A 21484-nucleotide genomic window follows, 5' to 3' on the forward strand; every position below is an offset into this window, starting at 1 on the left:
CCCAGCAAAAATCAATGTATGGTTAAGTGTGATGGTGGTCTCCTAGGCTCACAGCTGCCTTATACCACGTTAGACCATTGTTTCATCTGGCTCAGGGGTGGCTAACCTTTTCCAGCCTGAGGGCCGCACTCATCTCTTTCCAGCCCTTTGGAGACCACAGCCCAGTGGTGCCTGTTGATACTCTACATTCTCACACAGGCACATAGCTTCCCCCCTCTTGCGCTGATCCCTGCAAATCAGCATAGAAGAGGGGGTTATTATCACCCCTCATCAAATGACTGATCTAATGACTGGAAAGAGAGTCTCATTTGGGCTGTATCTGCTTTATCCCCCCCCCCTTTTTTTTTTTGCTGACATCAAAATCAGTGGAGTCTTGGGGCAGGAGATAAAAACTTGCAAAAGGGTGGTTAGGTGCACCTGGTCTGCAGTGGCTTTGACATTCCAATATTTCAGACAGAAATCTTTGCCTGCTCTACCTGGAAATGTCAGGGGCTTTTTACATGCAAAGCATGTGTTCTACCACTAAGCTATGAGCCTTCTGTTTTCCACTAGCACAAGAACCAGGGTCGTCTTACCCATAGACGCTAGGGGTGCAGGGCACCCGGGCACCAGGCTCTCAGGGGCACCAGGCTGAGAGTCGGGGGCCCGAGAGTTGAGTCTGGGGAAGAGCCCGCCCGTCGGTCAGAGCACTGCAGCTGGCTCTTCCGCTGTGGGCAGCTCTGTGCTGCGAGTTCGGGGGCGACCAAGCCAGCGAGACACTGAGGCAGCTGCCCGGCTCCGCTCTCCTGCGCGCCTGGGACTGGGCAACCAGGGGAGGTGCACCAGGTGGATCTTTGCACCCGGGCGCCACATATGCTTAAGACAGCCCTGACAAGAACACTAAAAAGTTTACAGAATTTGCTTCCTCTTGGCTTCTGTAAAAAGTATAATGCAGTACCAGAGGGGCAGCTATGCTGTCAAGAATAGACCTGTGACGAAGAAGTGCTTGTCTTGATGGGCTTCCTTTTAGGTAAAATCTGAATGTTCCCAGGGCACTGAAATATGTGCATTTTCCTATTTTGAAAACTGGTTGTGATATTGTTGTAGTGGGGGAAATCTGGAACTCTCTCAGGTGCTGCGTAGCAATTGCCCACAGCAAAGCTAAATGGAAAAAAAAGTAACTTACTGAAATGCTATGCTTTCATTTTGGTAGTCCAAAAAGTACTTCCTCATGGCATAGGCAATTGTTGCTTTGAATAAATACATTTCGTTGTCATTCCACGGGTACTGCAAATTCAAAACAATAGTCCAATTGACTTAGGCTCAGTCACCTAGTAACTCTTTTGAAACAGATGGACTCTGCAAGGAGTAACACTGTGCCTTAGTATGATTTATGTATAGCATACTTTTGGCTAATAAATCAAACATATGATTAACTTCTTGTGCTATATAGGAAAATGGATAAATGGTAAAATTAACAACTAGAAGCTTAAATCACATTTCTTTTCACAGTGAGAATAGTGTACAAATATCCATTATAATAGAGGGAAGAACTTGCAATAATGCACATTGTTAGGCAAAATAGCATACAGATAGGTGAATATAAGCAGAAATGCATATAGAAATGGGTCTGAATTTTCACAAGAACTTTTTTTTTTAAGAAATCAAACTAATACAGAAGTCGGGTCAACTGAAAATAAGAATGGACAAATGAAGAACTTAAGAGGGAACCATCCATTTCTAGGGAACGTTGCCTCTGCTATCCTAAACCAATCTAGTCTGCATCACACTTGGAGTAGACTAGTATCCTACTAGTTGCTTCATCTCCATTCCTGACCTTCAGAGTTCACCCCTGTGGTTATAAAGTGCATACCTGTTTCTGGAGATGGAAACAAACATTAAATACAGAAATAAGATGGTAGAGATGTATAGACAAAATACATTTGAAGAAGAGTCGTGCTGGGCATGTGGAACGCAAAAGAGGAAAAGGAGACTGAGCAATGATTGTTCCCCCCACTATAGCTGGTATTGTTCATTCACCACTGTTCATTTTTGAAAACGTCCTCACCGCTCAGATCCTGAACTGCCTCTCTTTTAACATTTCGATAACAGAGCTTGAAATCATATTTGCACTTGGAGTGACTTTTGAACATTTTACATTACCAGGATATCGATTCTGTGGCCATTTTAAATTGGTTTTTCCCCAACCTGGGGCTCCATTGAGCAATTTCACAGAGCCTGCTGCCCTCCAGATGAGCCTCAGCCAGCATGCTTTTTTGGGCAGTGCTGGGCCTGCAGGACGTCCAAGTCACTGCATCCCTTCCAGCTGGAGGGCGCTCAGGAGGAATGCGGCAGGCCCACTGCTCCCCGGGAATGATCCATCCTTCCTGCCCTCCCCTAGCTCCAACACTGTGTCCATGTTATTTCATAAGATATCATCATAAGATCATCTTCCTATGGATTTACTCACTGCATTGTTTCCCAGTGCTGCTTTCAGGCTGATCCTCACTTTGATTGCATAATCAGAATCTGGATTAAAATGAAGTAAAACAAACAGGTCTTGACACAGAATTCCAAACTCATTTCCATAACATACACATAAGGTAAAGGTAAAGGGACTCCTGACCATTAGGTCCAGTTGTGACCGACTCTGGGGTTGCGACGCTCATCTCGCTTTACTGGCCGAGGGAGCTGGCATACAGCTTCTGGGTCATGTGGCCAGCATGACTAAGCCGCTTCTGGCGAACCAGAGCAGCGTTTACCATCCCGCCGGAGCAGTACCTATTTATCTACTTGCACTTTGATGTGCTTTCGAACTGCTAGCTAATGCCCCCCCCCCAAAAAAAGCACTGTTGGTGTTTTGATAGCTTGTGTACAACCACAACATTTATCATTATTATAAGGAGATGGTTGTGTGTTTGGTTCTAGTCATAGATGCCCAATGTACATCTTGCCGCTAGTTTATGCTGCATCCATCAGCAGAGATGGTTACATGCTGGGGTACAAATATATTGTAGAGTTTAATCAATGCTAGACACTTTCATGTGACCTGACCTACAAATTCTCATTACTTCTGAGCCCATCTCTGCCTTGATTTTTGAGAGTGGTTCCATTAATGCTTCACTTCAATCTCCAATCACTAATTTCCTCTGAAATGGACCCCTATGGTGCTGAAGTTTGGTTGGCCTGTACCTGGAGTGCCCTGTGGAACTCCTTGCCCATTGACGTCCAGCAGCAGCAATCCTACCTGCCTTCTTTTAGATGCCTTTCGAAAAGTGACATTCAGGTGAGCCTTTGAAACATGAATTTGTTTTGACCACCCAGTAATTTATGGTGTTTTCATTCATGTTTTTACTGATTTTTTTTAATATTGACCTTACTGTAACATTGTGTTGCATTCTGCCTTGCTGTATTTTTAATGTATACCACAATTTCCCAGCCTTTGAGGCAATGGGATCAATCTGTCTATCCTTGAAAATTGCTGGTGCAGTTGTTGCTTTTCTCAGTGCTCTCCATGGGATGATCAAACAGTGGGGAAAGGTGGTGAAGGCAAGAATCAGTTGTGCACATACAACTCACACCACCAATGCAACATGAACCTACATGGAGTCCAGGCTGTATCCCAGCCAATCCGTCTGCCAGCGTTCTCTTTCTCCAGCCACAACCGCAGAGGCTGAAAGTAGTGGAGCAATGGTTTTGCATTCATTGTCTTCTCTCCTGTCACGGATTCTAATGCCTCGGTCCAAGGCCGTGATCTTCCTAAGGCAAGCATGGCCCTATGGTTTATAAAGAAGTGAGCATGAAACACCATCCACATGCTTGCTGTTATGTGACTGCCAAGACCACAAGGTGGCGCCATATAGAGAGGATGGACCGAAATGAAATTCTCAACTAAAAATGAAGCCCAAGATTTCTCTTAACTCTATATCATGGGTAGGCAAACTAAGGCCCGGGGGCCGGATCCGGCCCAATCGCCTTCTAAATTCGGCCCACGGATGGTCCGGGAATCAGCGTATTTTTACATGAGTAGAATGTGCCCTTTTATTTAAAATGCATCTCTGGGTTATTTGTGGGGCATAGGAATTCATTCATCCCCCCAAAAAAATATAGTCTGGCCCCCCAAAAGGTCTGAGGGAGAATGAACTGGCCCGCAGCTAAAAAAAAGTTTGCTGGTCCCTGCTCTATATCCTGGATTCCCCCAGCTCTACTGGGTCCTGCTCACCTTTCAATCCACTAGTGTTACTATGACACCTGGTGGTCAATTTCTTTTTTCGTAGTGTCGCAAAATATTATCCAAACCAAGTGAGACTTGAAGTGACCACCTATCAGCTGATAGGCTGTCCACCAGATAGGCTGCATGACTGAGTTCCCCTGCAGGAAGCAGGCTTTACATTACCATCTATCAACTATATATGCTTCTGACTTCGAGCTATTTAACAATAGGAACAATAAAAAGTCTCTCTCTGCATGTCTGGCTGCTGACATGAAGGAAGCTTGTGGGTTGGGGAAGCTAGGAGTGGATCTCCGTTATTCTGGTGATAAAAACAAACTCTTGGACAAAACGTGTACTCAGTGGTATCTTTACTTTAAAATAAAAAATGAAAATCTAAGCATACATCTGCCCCACTGAGCCAGTATGCAAACATGTGGCTCCAGTTAGTGATCTCAAGAGATCTAGTATAAAAAAACCCCAAAGTGTATGCCGCAAGCCTGCAAGTCTGCCCATTGCTACCATAAGGCATCTGGGCAAGAGGAGGAAATTGCAGATGAGAGAAGGTTTAATTATTCTCTTATCATCTGCTGATTTCTCTGCTGGAAGCTAAGTCCTCCCAGCTCTGCTTTGCAAAGCAGCCCAGATTTTGAAGTGGAGGCAGACTGGGGTTCCGTCCATCCCAGAGTTTCCCCTAAGGAGAAATTAAAATACAGGGCATGTTTTCTTTCCAAGTTTTATGCAGTATTTTGTTACCCCAACTTGTCACCAGCTGCTGTGGAATTAGTAATGTCACATTTGTAAAGTTCATCTGTGTGGCCTGCAGCTTTGCAAAGTGCTTCTTGAAACTGGAACTGGTAAATTGTCCTCGTGTAATATCTAGGGAGAGAGAGAGAGAGAAGGGAAAAGGAGACAAATCATTTGTCAGGGCTTAAATCAGGTATACGTCAGCAACAACAAAAAACAATAAATCACCTGAGTTAATCTTTATTCAAGGAAACAAACCACAGCTTGGTCCTAGTGGTCTCAGCACCTGGACATTGGTGAATTACACATCCCTGTCAACACCTGGGGTTTTAAACTGGGCAATGGAGAATAATGAAGAGATGGGGATGCAAATGGAATGAGTAGAAGTCTAAAGGCAGCTGTATTATCCTTAATTTAGGAACATAGGAAGCAGCTGTATACCAACTCAGTTCATTTGTCCATCTGTCTCAGTACCATTTGCTCTGACTGGTGGCAGGTCTTCAGGGAGGTGTTTTTCCTAGCTCTGTGTGGAGCCCCCAGAAACTGAGCCTGGGACCTTCTGTATGCAGGTGCTGAAGTGAGAACAGAAATTGCTAAGAAAGAGCTCTGGTGGTTGAGTGTCAGCTGAACTGGAGACAAAACAGGCTGACCAAGAAATTGGCGTCGGGGGCAGGTATCAGCATGATCAGGGAGAATTCAACGTTGCAGAAGTACAAAATAAAAAAAAAATAGCCTTATGGTGGCACCACCTCCAGAAATTGTCCAATGAGGACTGGGCATGTGTAGTAGCTTCAGTTAGAAAACAAAAATGCTTAAAAGGGAGAGGGCAGCAGAATGTTTGCTGGAACCCTGAACAGGAGCCTACCGTATTTTTCGCTCTATAAGACGCACCAGACCATAAGACGCACCTAGTTTTTGGAGGAGGAAAAGAAGAAAAATAATATTCTGAATCCCAGAAGCCAGAACAGCAAGAGGGATCGCTAAGCAGTGAAAGCAGCAATCCCTCTCGCAGTTCTGGCTTCTGGGATAGCTGTGCAGCCTGCATACGCTCCATAAGACGCACACACATTTCCCCTTACTTTCTAGGAGGGGGAAAGTACGTCTTATAGAGCGAAAAATGTGATATTCAGAGGATACGCTGCCGCATTTTGTTGCCAGACCCACTCTTTGTATTCTAAAAAGCAATCTATACAATAGCAGAGGCTTTTTGTTTGTTTGTTTCTTTAATAACTAGTAAAATGTAAGAGTAAGGTAAAATAACAGGAGTAAGGGGCTCATACCTTATGAAAGAGTAGTCATTGGCTACATGGAAGAGAGCTGCAGGGTCACAGTATTCCTCATCGTGGGGCACTGGTTCCACCACACCTACTATCTCTCGCCTGCAGAGAAGAAGAATGTCAGGAGTTTCCTTCAGTATTAGAGAAGGAAGTGAGGTTTAAAGGCATGCGCATCTCCAATAGATTGAAGTGTATTGAAGCAGCCCTCCTTTACAGCAGTACTTTTGCCAGTACTCTGAGGTACATTGACTGTTAAGGTGTTTTGTGGGAACTCCACCTCTCCCGTTTGCATTTGACCTAACTGTGTTGCTTTTGACTGGAATTGTTTTATTTGTTTTTTTAATAAATTATTCTACTTTGTATTATTGTAACCCACCCTGGAACCTTCTCTTCTAGGTCAGGTATGAAACAAACAAACAAGAATAAAGTTCAGGGAGCTTTCAGCCTGCCTGATAAACTCCCTTTACTTACTAGTTTCGAAGCACTATAAAAATTCATAAGCAACCTTTACAGAACAAGGGGTATTGGCTTGAATTGTCTTGCCATTTTTTTAATAATGGAAACAGAACTTACTGGACTTCCTTGGAGTCTGTCCCCCCCCCCCCCCAATCAATGTACGATGTCCATTATTTGATTTGGGAATTTGACTTATCAACAGATTATTAATAAACTTGTACTTGCTTCATCTGCCACCATTTCTTCATCCATTGTTCTTTTGGAATTTCACCGGAAAATACCATCCACCTCCATTTCTCTAGCATGTAAGTGAAAGGCAACGTTCCAACAATAGTGAGTGCTTGCTTCAGCAGGAAATTTATATCCGTCTCTGGAAAAGAGCACAGCCAACTGACAGGATGTAGAGAGAATTTAACTCCTGAGAGCTGCCGATTCAAACTTTCATTGCAGTTCTAATCCTGCAAAGCAAAGGCTGGTAAAAATCACCCCCAATCCCCTCAACGAAGCTTCCATGCTTGGAATGAAGAAGTAGCATTGCCTTGGTTGGCTTTTTGCGTCTCCATTCCTCCCAATTTTTTTTTCTTTTTTGAGTACAGTGGCTTTTAGCTTCCTAGCCTGAAGGCTGGATTTGCCTTCTTAACTATCATTGTAAGGCACTCTGAGAAAAACATTTGTGGTTGAAAAGTGCAGTAAAAATACTTTAAATAAAAATAAATAGGAATATTGGCCCTTGTGGGTGTTATTGCTTATCATTTGATTCAAAAAGGCTGTAGGGGAACAATTCATGAATGCTTAAAATTGTGCTTAAAATGTTTTAAACAGATATATATGTATATAGTTTTAATTCTATCGGTTTTTAATTGCATTGAAATGATTGCCTTTTCTATGTTTTTAGCAGTTCTTGTTTTTAATCTGTAAGCCATGAAGGAAAAAGGTGGAGTATAAATAAATATATGATAATGATGATAATGATGATGATGATACAGAGAGAAATGTTTAAAAAGCAACAGAAAAGGGTGAGTAGTGGATATTTTGCCAAAGAACAAATAATTTCAAAACACAAACTAAACAATATTGTTATAATACTGAAAATGTTTTGAAATCTACACTTTATTGAAGTATTGCAAATTGCTCCCAATATTTTTACTTCAGTCACACTGCTTTGCCGTGAACATTTTGTACCAAAATGGCTGACATCAACATCGTCCTGACATAACCAACTCACCACTGTCTTCTTGAAAGGTGGGCTCCAGAAGGCCGAGAGATTTCAAATGTTTTGGGGTGGCTGCAGAAAGGGACATGATCTCTCCTACAGCTTCATGGAAGCCTTCGTTCGCACCGCTTCTTAGCAGATAAGAAAGGTTGGCATAGGCCATATCGTATTCAATGTGGCCCATTTCGTGGTGTGCTGTCAGGAAGTCATCCATTGTCACTTTGGTGCACATCTTGATCCTGCAGACAAATGCAGTTCAGACAAAACTGCATCAATTTTTTGGGTAATGCTTTGATTGGTTGTCCAGAAGAATCAGGTGTCCTCACAATCAATTTACTCTTTTATGGGCAAGCTCTAAATTGGGCTCCTAATGGATTTTAGACCTAGAAATTGCTATTCCTAGTGAGTGGGTGAGAAAGCTCCTACAGTGTACCCCTTATCTCCTTATCATACCATTTCTTTATCTTTTATATAAATTGAAGGACAACTGTCATATCAGGGCTTATCAATACTGTATGTAGGGGAGCTTGCAGTCCTATAAGCACCTGTGTTTTCATTTTCCTGTGGTCTGTATGCATATGCTCCATGGGAATAAGTAGGGGGGAAATCTTAGGGCCTTCCAGTACCTGTAGTCTCCTTTCCCCATATCCCAAGCTGTGGGGTGACAGACAACTTTCCTGCCATCACCGGGTTCCACAAGCATAGAATTGTTCCAGAAACCTTCAGTCATTTCAAAGAGTCCAACTGAGACGAAGAAACTTTCCGCAGCTTTAAATATGGTTGTCACATTCCAGTTCTGAAAAAAGTCAGGATTTAGGCATTAACTATTATTAATATCTTAAATGCTAAGCGGCATCTTTTTCTATTTTGTTACTATTCTAGTTTTAAAGCCGCATTGGCTTCAGCAACCTCCTGTTTTATGTAGTTCTCTGGCTCAGCTAATCTGGTGAGTTTATAACCCTTTATAATGATGATGATGATGATGATGATGATGATTAATTTTTAACTATTTATACCCCGCCCATCTGGTATTTACATTAAGTAACATGGTCAGCAAATAGCCATGGCTTGCCTAGAAGTCATTACTCTTGAGTAAAACATGTCAAAGAACTGAGGGGCAAGACTGATTAGTCCTAAGAAAAGGAAAAGGAAGACAAAGGAAGACATCACCCGTATGTGTCTGGCTTAGCCATAAAAGCAGCAGATGCCATGCACAGCTCTAAAGGAAAGTGTGACAGTTACACAAGATGTACATGCAACAAAAAGGTTGTAATTTTGGATACTCTGTTCCATTTCCTCTCCCACCTGTTTTTCTGTTTCCTCTCCTAACAGTCAACCAGCATTCTGTGGTCACTGAGTGTGATCAGGCTTCATTGGCAGGTTGTTGTTGTTGTTTGAGGGGAGGGCGAATTCCTTAGCAGGAATGAGAAATCTATGGCCCTCCAGGTGTTGCTGGACTACAAATCCTATCATCCTAGACCACTGGCCAAGCAATGTAATAATAATAATAATAATAATAATAATAATGATATTCTGGCTGGGGATGATGGGAGTTGGAATCCAACAACATCTACAGGGGCATAGGTTCTCCATCCCTGCTTTGAGGGTGTGTTCCCCAGATGTTTTGTATTTTTGCAAATTGCGGGGTTTCCCCAAGTCGATACTTTCCTCTTGTGACTACATAGGCATCAGCACTCTGAGAACCGAGATATACTATAAAGACTAATAAATGCTAATGGCATAGTCATAAGATCATGAATTTGCCTTTCAGAGCTGAAGTCCAGGGTGAAAATTCATGTTCCTAAACTGCAATGTATTCGTTTGAGCATAATCAGTTGACAATTTGTGCATATCCTACCTTCTCCACCATGGCGGAAGATACATCAATGTTTGGTTTATTTGGATAAGGAACCATTAAGGGGTATAAATTTGTCCAAAACCTACCCCACATGTCACCTTCAACAGAAAAAGCAGAATTACAAATACAAAATTTATAAGCTATAAGCTGCAAGTTGGGTCCTAGAGAGACCCATGCCTGCCTTTCAGTGCAACAGCTGTGGCTACTAAATCAACATTTCCATACCAAGTAAATGAGCAGGAAGACATCCATTTGGGTCAATACGGTCTGAGGTATAGGTCCTCTGGAGATTATGCCTTACATAGGCATGCAGCTGCTCATACAAAGGTTTTATCTGGAGAGAGAGAAAAACACAGAGAGGAGCTCTATTTAATTTTTCACATTGGGTGTTATTTCATTTATGTTTCCATTTTGGCGAGCTTGAAAAATAATCCTGCCTTTCCTCCCAACAACATGGGGAAAAGTAGGTTAGGCTGGAGCATGGCTCAGTTTCACCCAGTGAGCTTCATAACTGCTGCCTTTCCTTGTGTGTGCTACTGATTTGCGTGATTCAGAGATAGCAAACTGACTAAAGTCATATTTTGAATGAACCAGGCCTCTGTACAGAAAAACATAACAAACCCAAAACGAAACCCACCCACGCTCCGAATGTAATCTTACTTCTTCAAATGTACGCTCCACATCAACAATCAGCTGGTCACTACTGTACTGATACTCTGCTGGAAATTTTATTTCATAATCTCCTCTCCAGTAAGCTCCATAGTCAGCATAACCTGAAAATCAGCCAAACAATCGGTCATCATAACCAGATTAACATAAAGCACATTTTGCAGGCTCTGATCCAATACAACTCCAAATTCATGCTGGCTGTGTTAAAATATGTGGAGACCTCTTTGTGCCTGTTAAGGATGATATATTATACACAATAATCAAATAAGTCCCCATTTGAAATATCATGGCCCTGGGCAAGGATAATGAATTGTTAATTGTTGTTTGCACTGTGCTATGTCACTCTGAACACATGATATCAAGGTTTAAGTTTCCACACTTTTAAGAACAATATGGAAAAATAGGAGATCAGACCATGACTGGTTTAGAAAGCATGTCATCATATTAATTAAGACGAGGGTTGGAATAAATGACCTTCCAGATGGTTAATGGATCTGAAAACTGCTGGCATATTTTCTGTTAGGTAAATAAGAGATGATACGTTGTCATGGGAAATAGATACTATGCTAATGGATTTTAATGCCCAGCAAATATCCAAATGAGATTCCCCTCTCCCCAATAAGGAATGGGGTAACCCAACTTAGTGCCTGTGTAAAGAGGTCAGACTCAAGTTTTGAGCTTGGAAGAGGAATGAGACAGAGAAAGGGCAGAGTCACAGAACTGAACCCTTGCTTGTTCCCCTAGAAAGCTGTTGTGGGATCACTGGATTTGGGATTTGTCTGCTGAAGTGTTAAACAATGCGCCTCCGTCTATGCTCAGCCTGTATATTTGCAGATGAATGACAATATTAGAAAATGCTATAAGCCTTCTTACAGGAAACTGAATGCTGATAAACGTTGCACCCTTGAAGATGATTTACCAATATATTATATTTTTAAAATTATATCCTGAACTTCTAGTGAAAAAAGAAAACCACTCAGGGTGGCGTACTTCTAATATATAACAATATAGTTTCACAACACAATATAAAACAAATTGCCAAAAAAGTAAAGAATATATACTTGGAGAATTGGGGAGTATGTAACTATATACAAGCCTAGCAATCTATGAAAAGGAAGAATAACTGAGGTATTCAACAAATTTAAAAATTCTAATGTGCAGCCTCATCATATGCCACTGTAAACATGGCTTCAAGTAAGAGAAATAATTTAATTTCCTGCTGGTGATCACATGTACATGGGGAGCCATTTTTGTGAAGTGCAACTTACCATTTCCTCTTGCAACCTCATTCTTCAGTTGGACATAACTTTCATATAAAGGCCTCATCTTCTTGCCAACATCAGCTCTCCAGCCTTGCCAAGCCCATAGCCTTTCTAAGTAATTGGTGCTGACAGCCATGGTTTCATCCAAACCTGTCACCATAAAAGCATACTACTGAAGCGGAAACAGTGCAGCAGATGGACAAACAGTCTGCCCTGGTATGACGCAGCTTCCGAATATGGAAGGATCACAGATTACATGGCAGCAAAGCTGGACATGCCACCAAATGTCCTTTCCATAAGGAGCTGCAGCCAGCCAGCCCTCAGTGTTGGAGATACCTCCACGAATAGGTCCAAAAACACATTCACCCCAATAAAAGGTTGCAGGTTTAAGAGTTCAGTGGATGTGACAGGCAAAAAAAGGGGGAACATAGATTTGCTGAACATTTGAATAATCCAATTTATATGTGTATGTGCAAATCTCAAAATAATTACTAAAATGGAAATAGAAATAAAATATAACTCAGCAAAGCGGATGGGACCAACCAAGTGTCCTGCGTACCTGCCCACTCTACCATCCAGGTGCGTACTGTTGACAGGCAATTTCACTTAGCCCCTCATTATTATTTAATTATTACTAATATTTATTGAGTTAATACACCACCCTATATCTGGAGGTCTCAGGGCGGTTCACAGAACAAAATCACGCTTAGATGCTGGCATTTGACTAAGTTTTCCTCAGTGTAGACCAGGCATAGGCAAACTCGGCCCTCCAGATGTTTTGGGACTACAATTCCCATCATCCCTGACCACTGGTCCTGCTAGCTAGGGATCATGGGAGTTATAGGCCAAAAAGCCTCTGGAGGGCCGAGTTTGCCTATGCCTGGTGTAGACCCATTGAAAAGAATGAACATGACCAAGTTATAGCCATTCATTGTAATAGGTCTACTCTGCGTACCACTCTGCGTCCCGCCAGCTCTTTCCCTGTGGGGCTTGCCAAGGCACTTCCTCATAGCTGCCCCCTCAGTCTATGTCCTCCCTCTAGGTCACTGGGATTCTCACCCTATGTTCTGCCCCAGCTCTCCTACTTGGTTCCACTTACATTGATACACCAGGTGGCCTTATGGAGAAATGATGCTTTTCATGAAATACAGAATCCCTTTCTCATCAGTTTTACTATTGTTTCAGCAGTAAAAAGGTAAAAGGTAACAGACCCCTGGACGGATAAGTCCAGTCAAAGGCGACTATGGGGAGGAGATGTTTGTTGTTTATACCGTACCTGGTTCCAGGGGAAAACACTTAAAAGGATCATCTGGTTTGCACACAGTCCCGGTACTATAGATGGTACTCATTTTGTTTAAAACGGCACTGAGCTGCAATTTAAATAAGAAAACTATTAACAAGAGATCACAGCACTGCTTTATTTATCCAAAAGGGGGCAGTGGTGTAGGTTAAGGTTACCAGACGTCCGTGTTTCCCGGGGACAGTCCCCGGATTTACAAATCAGTCCCCATACAAAATCCATTGAAGTTGAAAAGTGTCCCTGGATTCATTGGAAAAAAATATGGTAACCTTAGTGTAGGTGGATCAAGGATTTGAATGAACAGCTGTTGAAACACCAGCCCTGCATATAAGTTCAGCAGGGCTGTAAGCTGACGATTTATTTATTTTTTACTAGGCAATTTGCTAACAAACATGATGGGTAGCTTGAAACAAAAGAAGAACCCTCTTCCACTTTCCTGCCTGGATAGAGGTGGTTCATTCTTACAACAAGTAACCAGGCAAGTGGCTTTCTACAGGTCTTTAAAAATACTAATGGAAACATAACATGCGGTGACATGAAGAGTTATAGTCCCTTGCGCTTGCACGCCTCTCCGTCAACTGGATTGGCAGAACCGTTTTGCCAGCGTCACTCAGAAGCCTGTGCTTGTGGACTTCCCAACCCATTCTTAGCTCTAGAATCACAGCTGGCGGGGAAGCTTGCCTCATTGTATTACTTCAGATACAGAAGTAATCCCCCTGACTCCTCACTCCAAGCTCTAGGATAGACCATAACCAATAGGATTGCTTGATCCAGCCAATGGGTAGAATAGCAGGGGAACTGCTGAAAGTCACAGTCCTTTTACCAGTGTGTGTGTGTGTGTGTGTGTGTGTGTGCGCGCGCGCGTGCGTGTGTGTTTTACAAAATAGCAGTGGTAATGTTGTTTTAAAAGGAATGGGTAACAATCTATCCTTCTGACAGGAAGCAATAAATGCCTCATTGACAACAGAATCCTGCACGTTACTCTGAAATCCCACAGAGTTCAATGGGGCTTGCTTTCAGGTAAGTGTGTTTCGGATCGCAGCCTAAGGCTGTGATCCTAAGCACATCTACCTGAGTGTAAGCCTCATTAAATACTTTGATAAGGAATAGAGAATTATATATAATGTTGTATGGCATCGTGCCTTACAGGTGATAGCAAAAGAGCCCTAAGAATCAGTTTTTGTTTCTCTCAGTTTCCCATTCTTAAGCAGGGACTGTGCATTAAAAAAATAAAAATAAATAAAATTAAGGAAATTATTAACTGAAATAGTCATTTTGCAAACTGAAAAGTACTTGTTTGCAGTTTTCCAGCATAGTTTGTCATGAATGTGTGTAAGTTTCCATAACAGCACATAGTTTATATTACCAGAGAATGAATTAACAACAACAATTATTTTGTAACCACCACGTAATGAATTGCTTTCAACAGGGACGTTTAGCAACATACTTGGCCTTGTTTTTCCTGAGGCAATACAGATGACCCTTTGCTCTGTAGAGACTGAAGTTGGAGTCTGAGAGCATAATCGGAAAAGTCATCCACATTGAAACGGCTGGCATTTTGGGAGACTTCTTCATAGAACTCTGACCATCTGGAGCCTGCTGCATTCTGGAAAAGATCCATTTGAATTATGAATTATACATTTGCAGGAAAGTGTGGCATGCCTAGAATGTTGGAACAGATGAAGGTCCATAACCTCTTTGCCTGCAGGAAGTTGCAGGTTTAATCCCTGAGATCTCCAGGTAGGACTGGTGGGAAAACACTTCCCCTGAAGTGTCCCTGAGGAGCATCTGCCAGTCAGCACAGACAGAACTGAGTTAGATAGACTGCCTCAAAACTTTTGTAGGCGCAAAGAGTATTGAAACTGAGATTGTGTATGACTGCCCCTATAGTGTTGTGAGCACAAATCATCACGGATGTGCAATAAAAAGGAGGGGCCCTGGAGCACAAGTAAGATCTGAATCTCTGTGTTTGTTAAAGCTGATGTGTCACTTCTTTTAAGCGATAAAAGAGTTGCTGTTAATCTACTGCAGTCTCTGGCATTCATTAAGCAGGGTCAAAAGAATGTCCTTTCTGGGCTAAGCTGTCCTTTGTTCCTGGCAAAGTGTAAAATTATTCTCTGCCTTTCTCTTGGAACTTACTCTGCACCTTCCCCTACCCTCCAACATTTCTCCAATGAAAATTGGGACATCCTATTCCATTATTAGGGATGTAGGTGGCGCTGTGGGTTAAAGCCTCAGCACCTAGGACTTGCCGATTGAAAGGTCGGCGGTTCGAATCCCTGCGGCGGGGTGCGCTCCCGCTGCTCGGTCCCAGCGCCTGCCAACCTAGCAGTTCGAAAGCACCTCCGGGTGCAAGTAGATAAATAGGGACCGCTTACCAGCGGGAAGGTAAACGGCGTTTCCGTGTGCGGCTCTGGCTCGCCAGAGCAGCGATGTCACGCTGGCCACGTGACCCGGAAGTGTCTTCGGACAGCGCTGGCCCCTGGCCTCTTGAGTGAGATGGGCGCACAACCCCAGAGTCTGTCAAGACTGGCCCGTACGGGCAGGGGTACCTTTACCTTTACCTTTACCTATTCCATTATTATTATTATTATTATTATTATTCCCTGCCCATCTGACTGGGTTGCCCCAGCCACTCTGGGTATGTTTCCAACATATATAAAAACACAATAGAACATTAAACATTTTTTTTAAAAATTCCCTATACAGGGCTGCCTTCAGAGGTTACTTATCTCCTTGGCTTGAGGGTCACATAACTCAATTCCCTTCAACATGAAATCAGGGATGTCCTAAGAAAAAAACAGGACATTCCAGGATCAAATCAGAAACTGGGACAGGCTTCTCTAAATCCGGAAGTGTCCCTGGAAAATAGGGACATTTGGAAGATCTGCCTTCCTCTCGGTCCCATCTAGAACTGCTTATTATGCCAGTATTTTTATACTATAAAATTATTGGTGTTGACAGAAAGGGAGGTCTGTACATGCTCAGGTGTTATTGGTGTTAACAAGGAGGGAGGTCTGTACATGCTCAGGAGACTCCTTTTAGTTTTACAGGAGTGCATTGATCTTGCTGTAGAAAGCATTAAAAACCCTTAAAGAGCTAGCTGCCACTAACAAAGATAGCCCAATGATCACTGAGCATGCACAGTAGCCATGGATCACTACTTATGCCGTAGGGTTGCCATATTTTGAAGAACAAAAAAGAGAGGATACATTCGCCAACTTCTGCTTTGAACTATGGATCGCTATGACGACCACCTACCCATGAAAAAGAGGACGTGTCCTGGAAAAAGAGGACATGTGGCAACTCTATGTGTAAGTATCAAGTGTTCCAGATGTGTGTTGGATATAATTTCCAAAACCAATAAAGATGGGAAGAGAGAGAGATTCCAACCTCTGGATCAGCAGCTGATGCATGAATATATTCATTTTTTTATTTATTAAATTTGTATACCGCCCTACATCCAAAGATCACAGGGCAGTTCACAACACAAAAATACAAAATGAGAACACAAAGTGCATAATAAAAACAAGAACAAGAACAAACCAATAACCCCCTCTCCTACAGACACTTTATTCTATTTATTTATAAAATTTGTATGTGTGTGCAGTGGTACCTCAGGTTAAGTACTTAATTCATTCCAGAGGTCTGTACTTAACCTGAAACTGTTCTTAACCTGAAGCACCACTTTAGCTAATGGGGCCTCCTGCTGCTGCTGCGCCGGCGGAGCACGATTTCTGTTCTTATCCTGAAGCAAAGTTCTTAACCTGAAGCACTATTTCTGGGTTAGCGGAGTCTGTAACCTGAAGCGTATGTAACCCAAGGTACCACTGTGTATATGATTCACTGAGATGAACAGCATAAAATCAGTGGCTACTAGACGCAATGACTATGTTTTACCTCCGCTGTTGGAGGCAATAGGTCTCTGAATACTAGTGGCTGGGAATCACAGGTGGGAAGAGCACTGATCACTTCAGGTTCCCATGGGAATCTGGTTGGCCACTGTGAGAACACAGAGTCTGGGCTAGATGGGCCTTTGGCCTGACTCAGCCTGCTTCTGTTAGGTTTTTATATTGAAATGGAAATTTGTGTTGCTAAACATGTAGGTCATTTCATTAGCAATCAAAACAGAGGGGGGAAATGTGCCAAACTAAAACTGCCCTATGTCAAATACAGTCAGAAATTCCAAACTGGAAATTAAATTGGGAGATACAAAGCTGAAAGCAGAGGGACTGTGTTCATAAACAGCGGCACGGATCTAGTGAAATGAATGTCACAAAACATTATTCCCAGAATAATTTATAAAAGAATGACTGGGGCTTGGCTCGATTTAAGAGAGAAGGTGGCTATCGTGGTCCCTATTTATTCACTGATGGCATTTAAACCATTTTACCACATGGCCTTAAGATGGCTTCTGGTTTTAGATGGATATATAATGGAACTTGTACAGTGATAACAGGCTGAGATGTAGCCAGCCACCACTGTTTGCTGAAAACAGATACTGGAAAGGAATCTTCAAACTATTCTTAACACATTTCCAAGGGTAAGAGATGTTTGACACACAACTTAGCAAGTTATTAAAAACTCATTCCTATTGGAAGCAGTGGAATAATGGGACTCATTTAACAGCCAGTGGCTCACAAACTAACGTGAATCTTATTTTAGTGAATTTGCTCTCTCTCCCCCCCTAACATTTGCAGGATTGTGCTTGACGGCTGCTGAGGTGGCAACTTAAGTTTTATCATTAGAAGGCGAGAGGCACACATGGGGCAGGAAACTGTAGCTGAGATCCTTCTCGAAGTTTGAGTAATTACGGTAGTTTGTCTTCCAATTCTGGAAATGTCACAATTCTTAAAAAAATAAAATAAAGTTCTACCTAATGATTAATAATAAACAATAATTTATTTCTGTTGCCCATCTGGTTTCAGTCTCAATTCATGCAAGCCACAAAACGGGCATATTGGCAAAATACTCAGTCAGTATATAATGTTTAAACCCACCCTATTATTATTATTATTATTATTATTATTATTATTATTATTTCTACCCCACCTTTTTCTTCATGGAGCTCAAGGTGGTGTACAAGATTCTCCCCCTCTTAATTTAATCCCCACAACAACCCTGTGAGGTAGATTAAGCTGAGAGGCAGTGACTGTCCCAAGGTCACCCAGTGAGCTTCCAGGATTCGAACCCCAGCCTCCCATGTCCTAGTCTGTCTCTCTAGTCTCTACACCACACTGGCATCTTGCCTAAATAGGCTTAGTCCTTTATTTCATTCACCATTCCAACTTATTTATAGTACTGTATGTTGTTTTATCTTTCCAATGCTTCCGTTCATTTCCTAAACACAATAACAAACGCTAGTCAAAAGTACCCACCATCTTTCTGGCATTCTCGTCCGTGATGTTGGTGTTATAATTCCATGAAGCAAGTGAATTTTCATAAGACAGGTCTTCTGCACGGGCATTAAATTGCATCAGAAAATCTGTAGCCTCTTGAACCACATCCCCTGCTACAGTCTGTAAAGCCAAGCTCCAGATAAGGCAGAGTTGGGCCAACATAATTCCTTTTGGGCCAAGAAATACCAAATGAACGAGGTTCCTTCAAGAAGACTTCCTTATTAGCACTTGTCTCATCAGCCTTCAGATGTAGGTTGGCTATGGGCAAAGAGGCAGAATCTTATCTACTGGGCATTTTATACCTTTAAACTTGCAAAAAGCTAAACCCTAGGATAGGTGTGTAGGTATTTGTTTTTTTAAAAAAATAAAAAATTAAGTATGCAAAAGTGAATAATTAACTCTGGAGAGGCATAATTACCTGTAGTGTTTTATGGCTTTCTTTTGAAAGGCTTTTACTTATAGTTAATATTTCCCCAACATCCTGTCAATGATAACAGCTAGTTATCATCTGTCCTGTCAGATTTTCGGAGCTTGGGAAACTTGCGAATTTTTACAGATATCTGAGAACATGTTTCAGAACGAGAATAAGTCATCTGCAGCCAAAGATTGGGCTTGCTCCAATGTGTAGACTTCGGTGTCATCACAACAGACCTCATCGCAGTGGACTTGGCTGTGAGGCCTCCTCCAGCTTGCCCTCTCGTCCTTCTCACCATTTCCTCTTTCCTCTACACAGGGGTGGGGGGTTCTCTGGCCTAAGGGGGAGAGTAAGCCTCTCTATTCAGCCCTCAGGCCACAACATCTCCCCAGCTCACATTCCTAACTGCTCTGCTTCTTCCTCAAATGCTTGCGGTTGGAAGGAGTGTATCCTTCAACTGTGAAAACCTCTCTCTCTCTCTCTCTCTCTCTCTCTCTCTCTCTGTGTGTGTGTGTGTGTGTGTGTAAAAACCTTTGACTTTTCCATGACTAGAATATGGCCTACAGCTCAAAGATAGAAGTCACATCTAATGATGTTGCCCCCTTTTAGCCTCTTCACACCCCACCACCACCACTGGTACATAGCCCCCAGAAGGCTTCCTGTGAGGGAATGCAGCCCTTGTACGGCAAAAGCTTCCCAGCCCCTACTGTAGATCACTTCCTTGCTTCTTCCTTTGGCCTGCTGAGACCCCTGACTCCTCTTTTCCTAGACCACTGATCCCCTTCAGACCTTTATGCCAGCACTACTGATTGGTGGCACCAGAGCTGCACACTACCTGTGCTTTATCATCACTTCCAGTGCAGAGCAGGGGCGTAGGAAGGGGGGGGCGGTGGGGGCAGACTGACCCAGGTGCCCTCGCTGAGGGGGGTGACATTTGGCACGCCGCCTGCCCTCGACTCCCAAGCCTACGTCAGGGTAAGGGGAGGAGCTGTGCTGCTTTGCCAGCAGCATTCAGCCTTCGTTTTGACAGCTTGGGGGAGGTTTGGGAGTCGCGGGCAGGCGGTGCGCCGAATGGCCACCATGGGCGGCTCACTCCACCCCTGGCTGCAGGGCGTGCATGCCACTCCAGGCACCCAAGCGGCCATCCCGCACCTGGGAGGGCCCTCTCTGCGCCATGCCCCACTCGGGAGTGTGCCCACCCTGGGCAGCGCAGGTTTATGCTCTCCAGATATTACTAGATTATAACCTCCATCTGTGGAATGCTTTCCTCATGAAAGCCTGCTGTTCACAGACACTGCCATATTTCTGGTGCCAGCTTCAAATGTAATTCCTCTACTGTCAGACATTTGGTAGAATGTGATGGACCGATTTTTAACTATCAGCCACATCGGTTATTCTCCCCCAAAACGTAATACCTTACTTCTCAAACATGTTAGCAAGCATCCCCAGTTGACCCATTTTGCATATGTTCTAGGAGTCTTCTGAATTAGGATGATTATAAAGTGGCAATAGTGCATCTCAGCAGATTTACCCAGTAATTTACACTCACAGAAATCTTTAAACTGGGAATATTGTTTATTGCACACCCACCCATCATAATATACACATTTAACATTTCAATATCTATAATGGTACATAATAGTACCGTACTATTATTGTTCTGTACTACAGTAAGGTAAAGGTAAAGGTACCCCTGCCCGTACGGGCCAGTCTTGACAGACTCTGGGGTTGTGCGCCCATCTCACTTAAGAGGCCAGGGGCCAGCGCTGTCCGGAGACACTTCCGGGTCACGTGGCCAGCGTGACATCGCTGCTCTGGCGAGCCAGAGCCGCACACGGAAACGCCGTTTACCTTCCCGCTGGTAAGCGGTCCCTATTTATCTACTTGCACCCGGAGGTGCTTTCGAACTGCTAGGTTGGCAGGCGCTGGGACCGAGCAGCGGGAGCGCACCCCGCCGCAGGGATTCGAACCGCCGACCTTTCGATCGGCAAGTCCTAGGCGCTGAGGCTTTAACCCACAGCGCCACCTGCGTCCCTCTGTACTACAGTACATATCTATTAACATCGCTGAAGATAGCTCAGTAACAATAAACATATATTTCTAAGGTTTGGATGGTTAAGCTAAACTTAATTTGCAAAAATCTTACTACAAAGCTACTCAGCTGGCAATTTAAAAATGTAAATTACCAATTAACTTCTGGAGCTGAAAGGGTATTCTCTGTGTTAAAATCTGTTAACCTCTTTCCTTTAAAACTGCAAAGAATTAGGCTTGTATCAAGCATCTCAGCTCTTCTTTGTTCCCGATTATGTGCTAACAACCTTATCTCTTTTCAGCCTGGTGTCTCTGTGATGTATCAATTGTCTGTCTGCCTCCTGGACAGAAAATCAGGAAAGCTCTGTTTGCTCATTCCAGTGCTGCAACCTGTTTCCTGGAAATGTATGGGATATAAATGTTGAGATTTTTCAGTGAGCGGTTGTAGCATCACTGTGACCTTTAAAAGAAGTTGTCTCTTAATAAGACAAGGGTCATGTCTGACTCAAGGCTTTGTGGGTGCCTCATTTGCTTGTACCGATTTTTGCCAAGTAAAGCAGAACAGTCATTTTGCTTACAATAATACCATCAGTAGAGCATGAGACAATCTCAAGGTTGTCTGTTCAAGCCCCGCATTGGGCAAAATGTGGATTCCTGCATTGCAGGGG

At 43.0% G+C, this 21484-nt stretch overlaps 1 protein-coding gene across 1 annotated transcript in view; it reads right to left on the reverse strand.

Annotated features, from left to right (window-relative positions):
- Positions 1-18711, reverse strand: part of ACE2 (angiotensin converting enzyme 2) — a 22477-nt gene extending 3766 nt beyond the window's left edge. The window contains exons 1-15 of the mRNA XM_083734274.1: positions 18350-18711; positions 14419-14577; positions 12948-13041; positions 11678-11821; positions 10401-10513; positions 9966-10074; positions 9741-9838; positions 8509-8678; positions 7895-8121; positions 6895-7039; positions 6217-6315; positions 4946-5068; positions 3583-3755; positions 2450-2508; positions 1166-1266 (exon numbers count right to left, since the gene is read on the reverse strand). Coding sequence (XP_083590400.1) covers positions 1166-1266; positions 2450-2508; positions 3583-3755; positions 4946-5068; positions 6217-6315; positions 6895-7039; positions 7895-8121; positions 8509-8678; positions 9741-9838; positions 9966-10074; positions 10401-10513; positions 11678-11821; positions 12948-13041; positions 14419-14577; positions 18350-18532 — 1997 coding nt within the window. The 5' untranslated portion in view covers positions 18533-18711. The remainder of the gene's footprint in view (positions 1-1165; positions 1267-2449; positions 2509-3582; positions 3756-4945; positions 5069-6216; positions 6316-6894; positions 7040-7894; positions 8122-8508; positions 8679-9740; positions 9839-9965; positions 10075-10400; positions 10514-11677; positions 11822-12947; positions 13042-14418; positions 14578-18349) is intronic.
- Between the last annotated feature and the right edge of the window lie 2773 nt (positions 18712-21484).

Source organism: Podarcis gaigeae, assembly GCF_964106915.1.
Source record: "Podarcis gaigeae genome assembly, chromosome: 4".
Taxonomy (NCBI): domain Eukaryota; kingdom Metazoa; phylum Chordata; class Lepidosauria; order Squamata; family Lacertidae; genus Podarcis; species Podarcis gaigeae.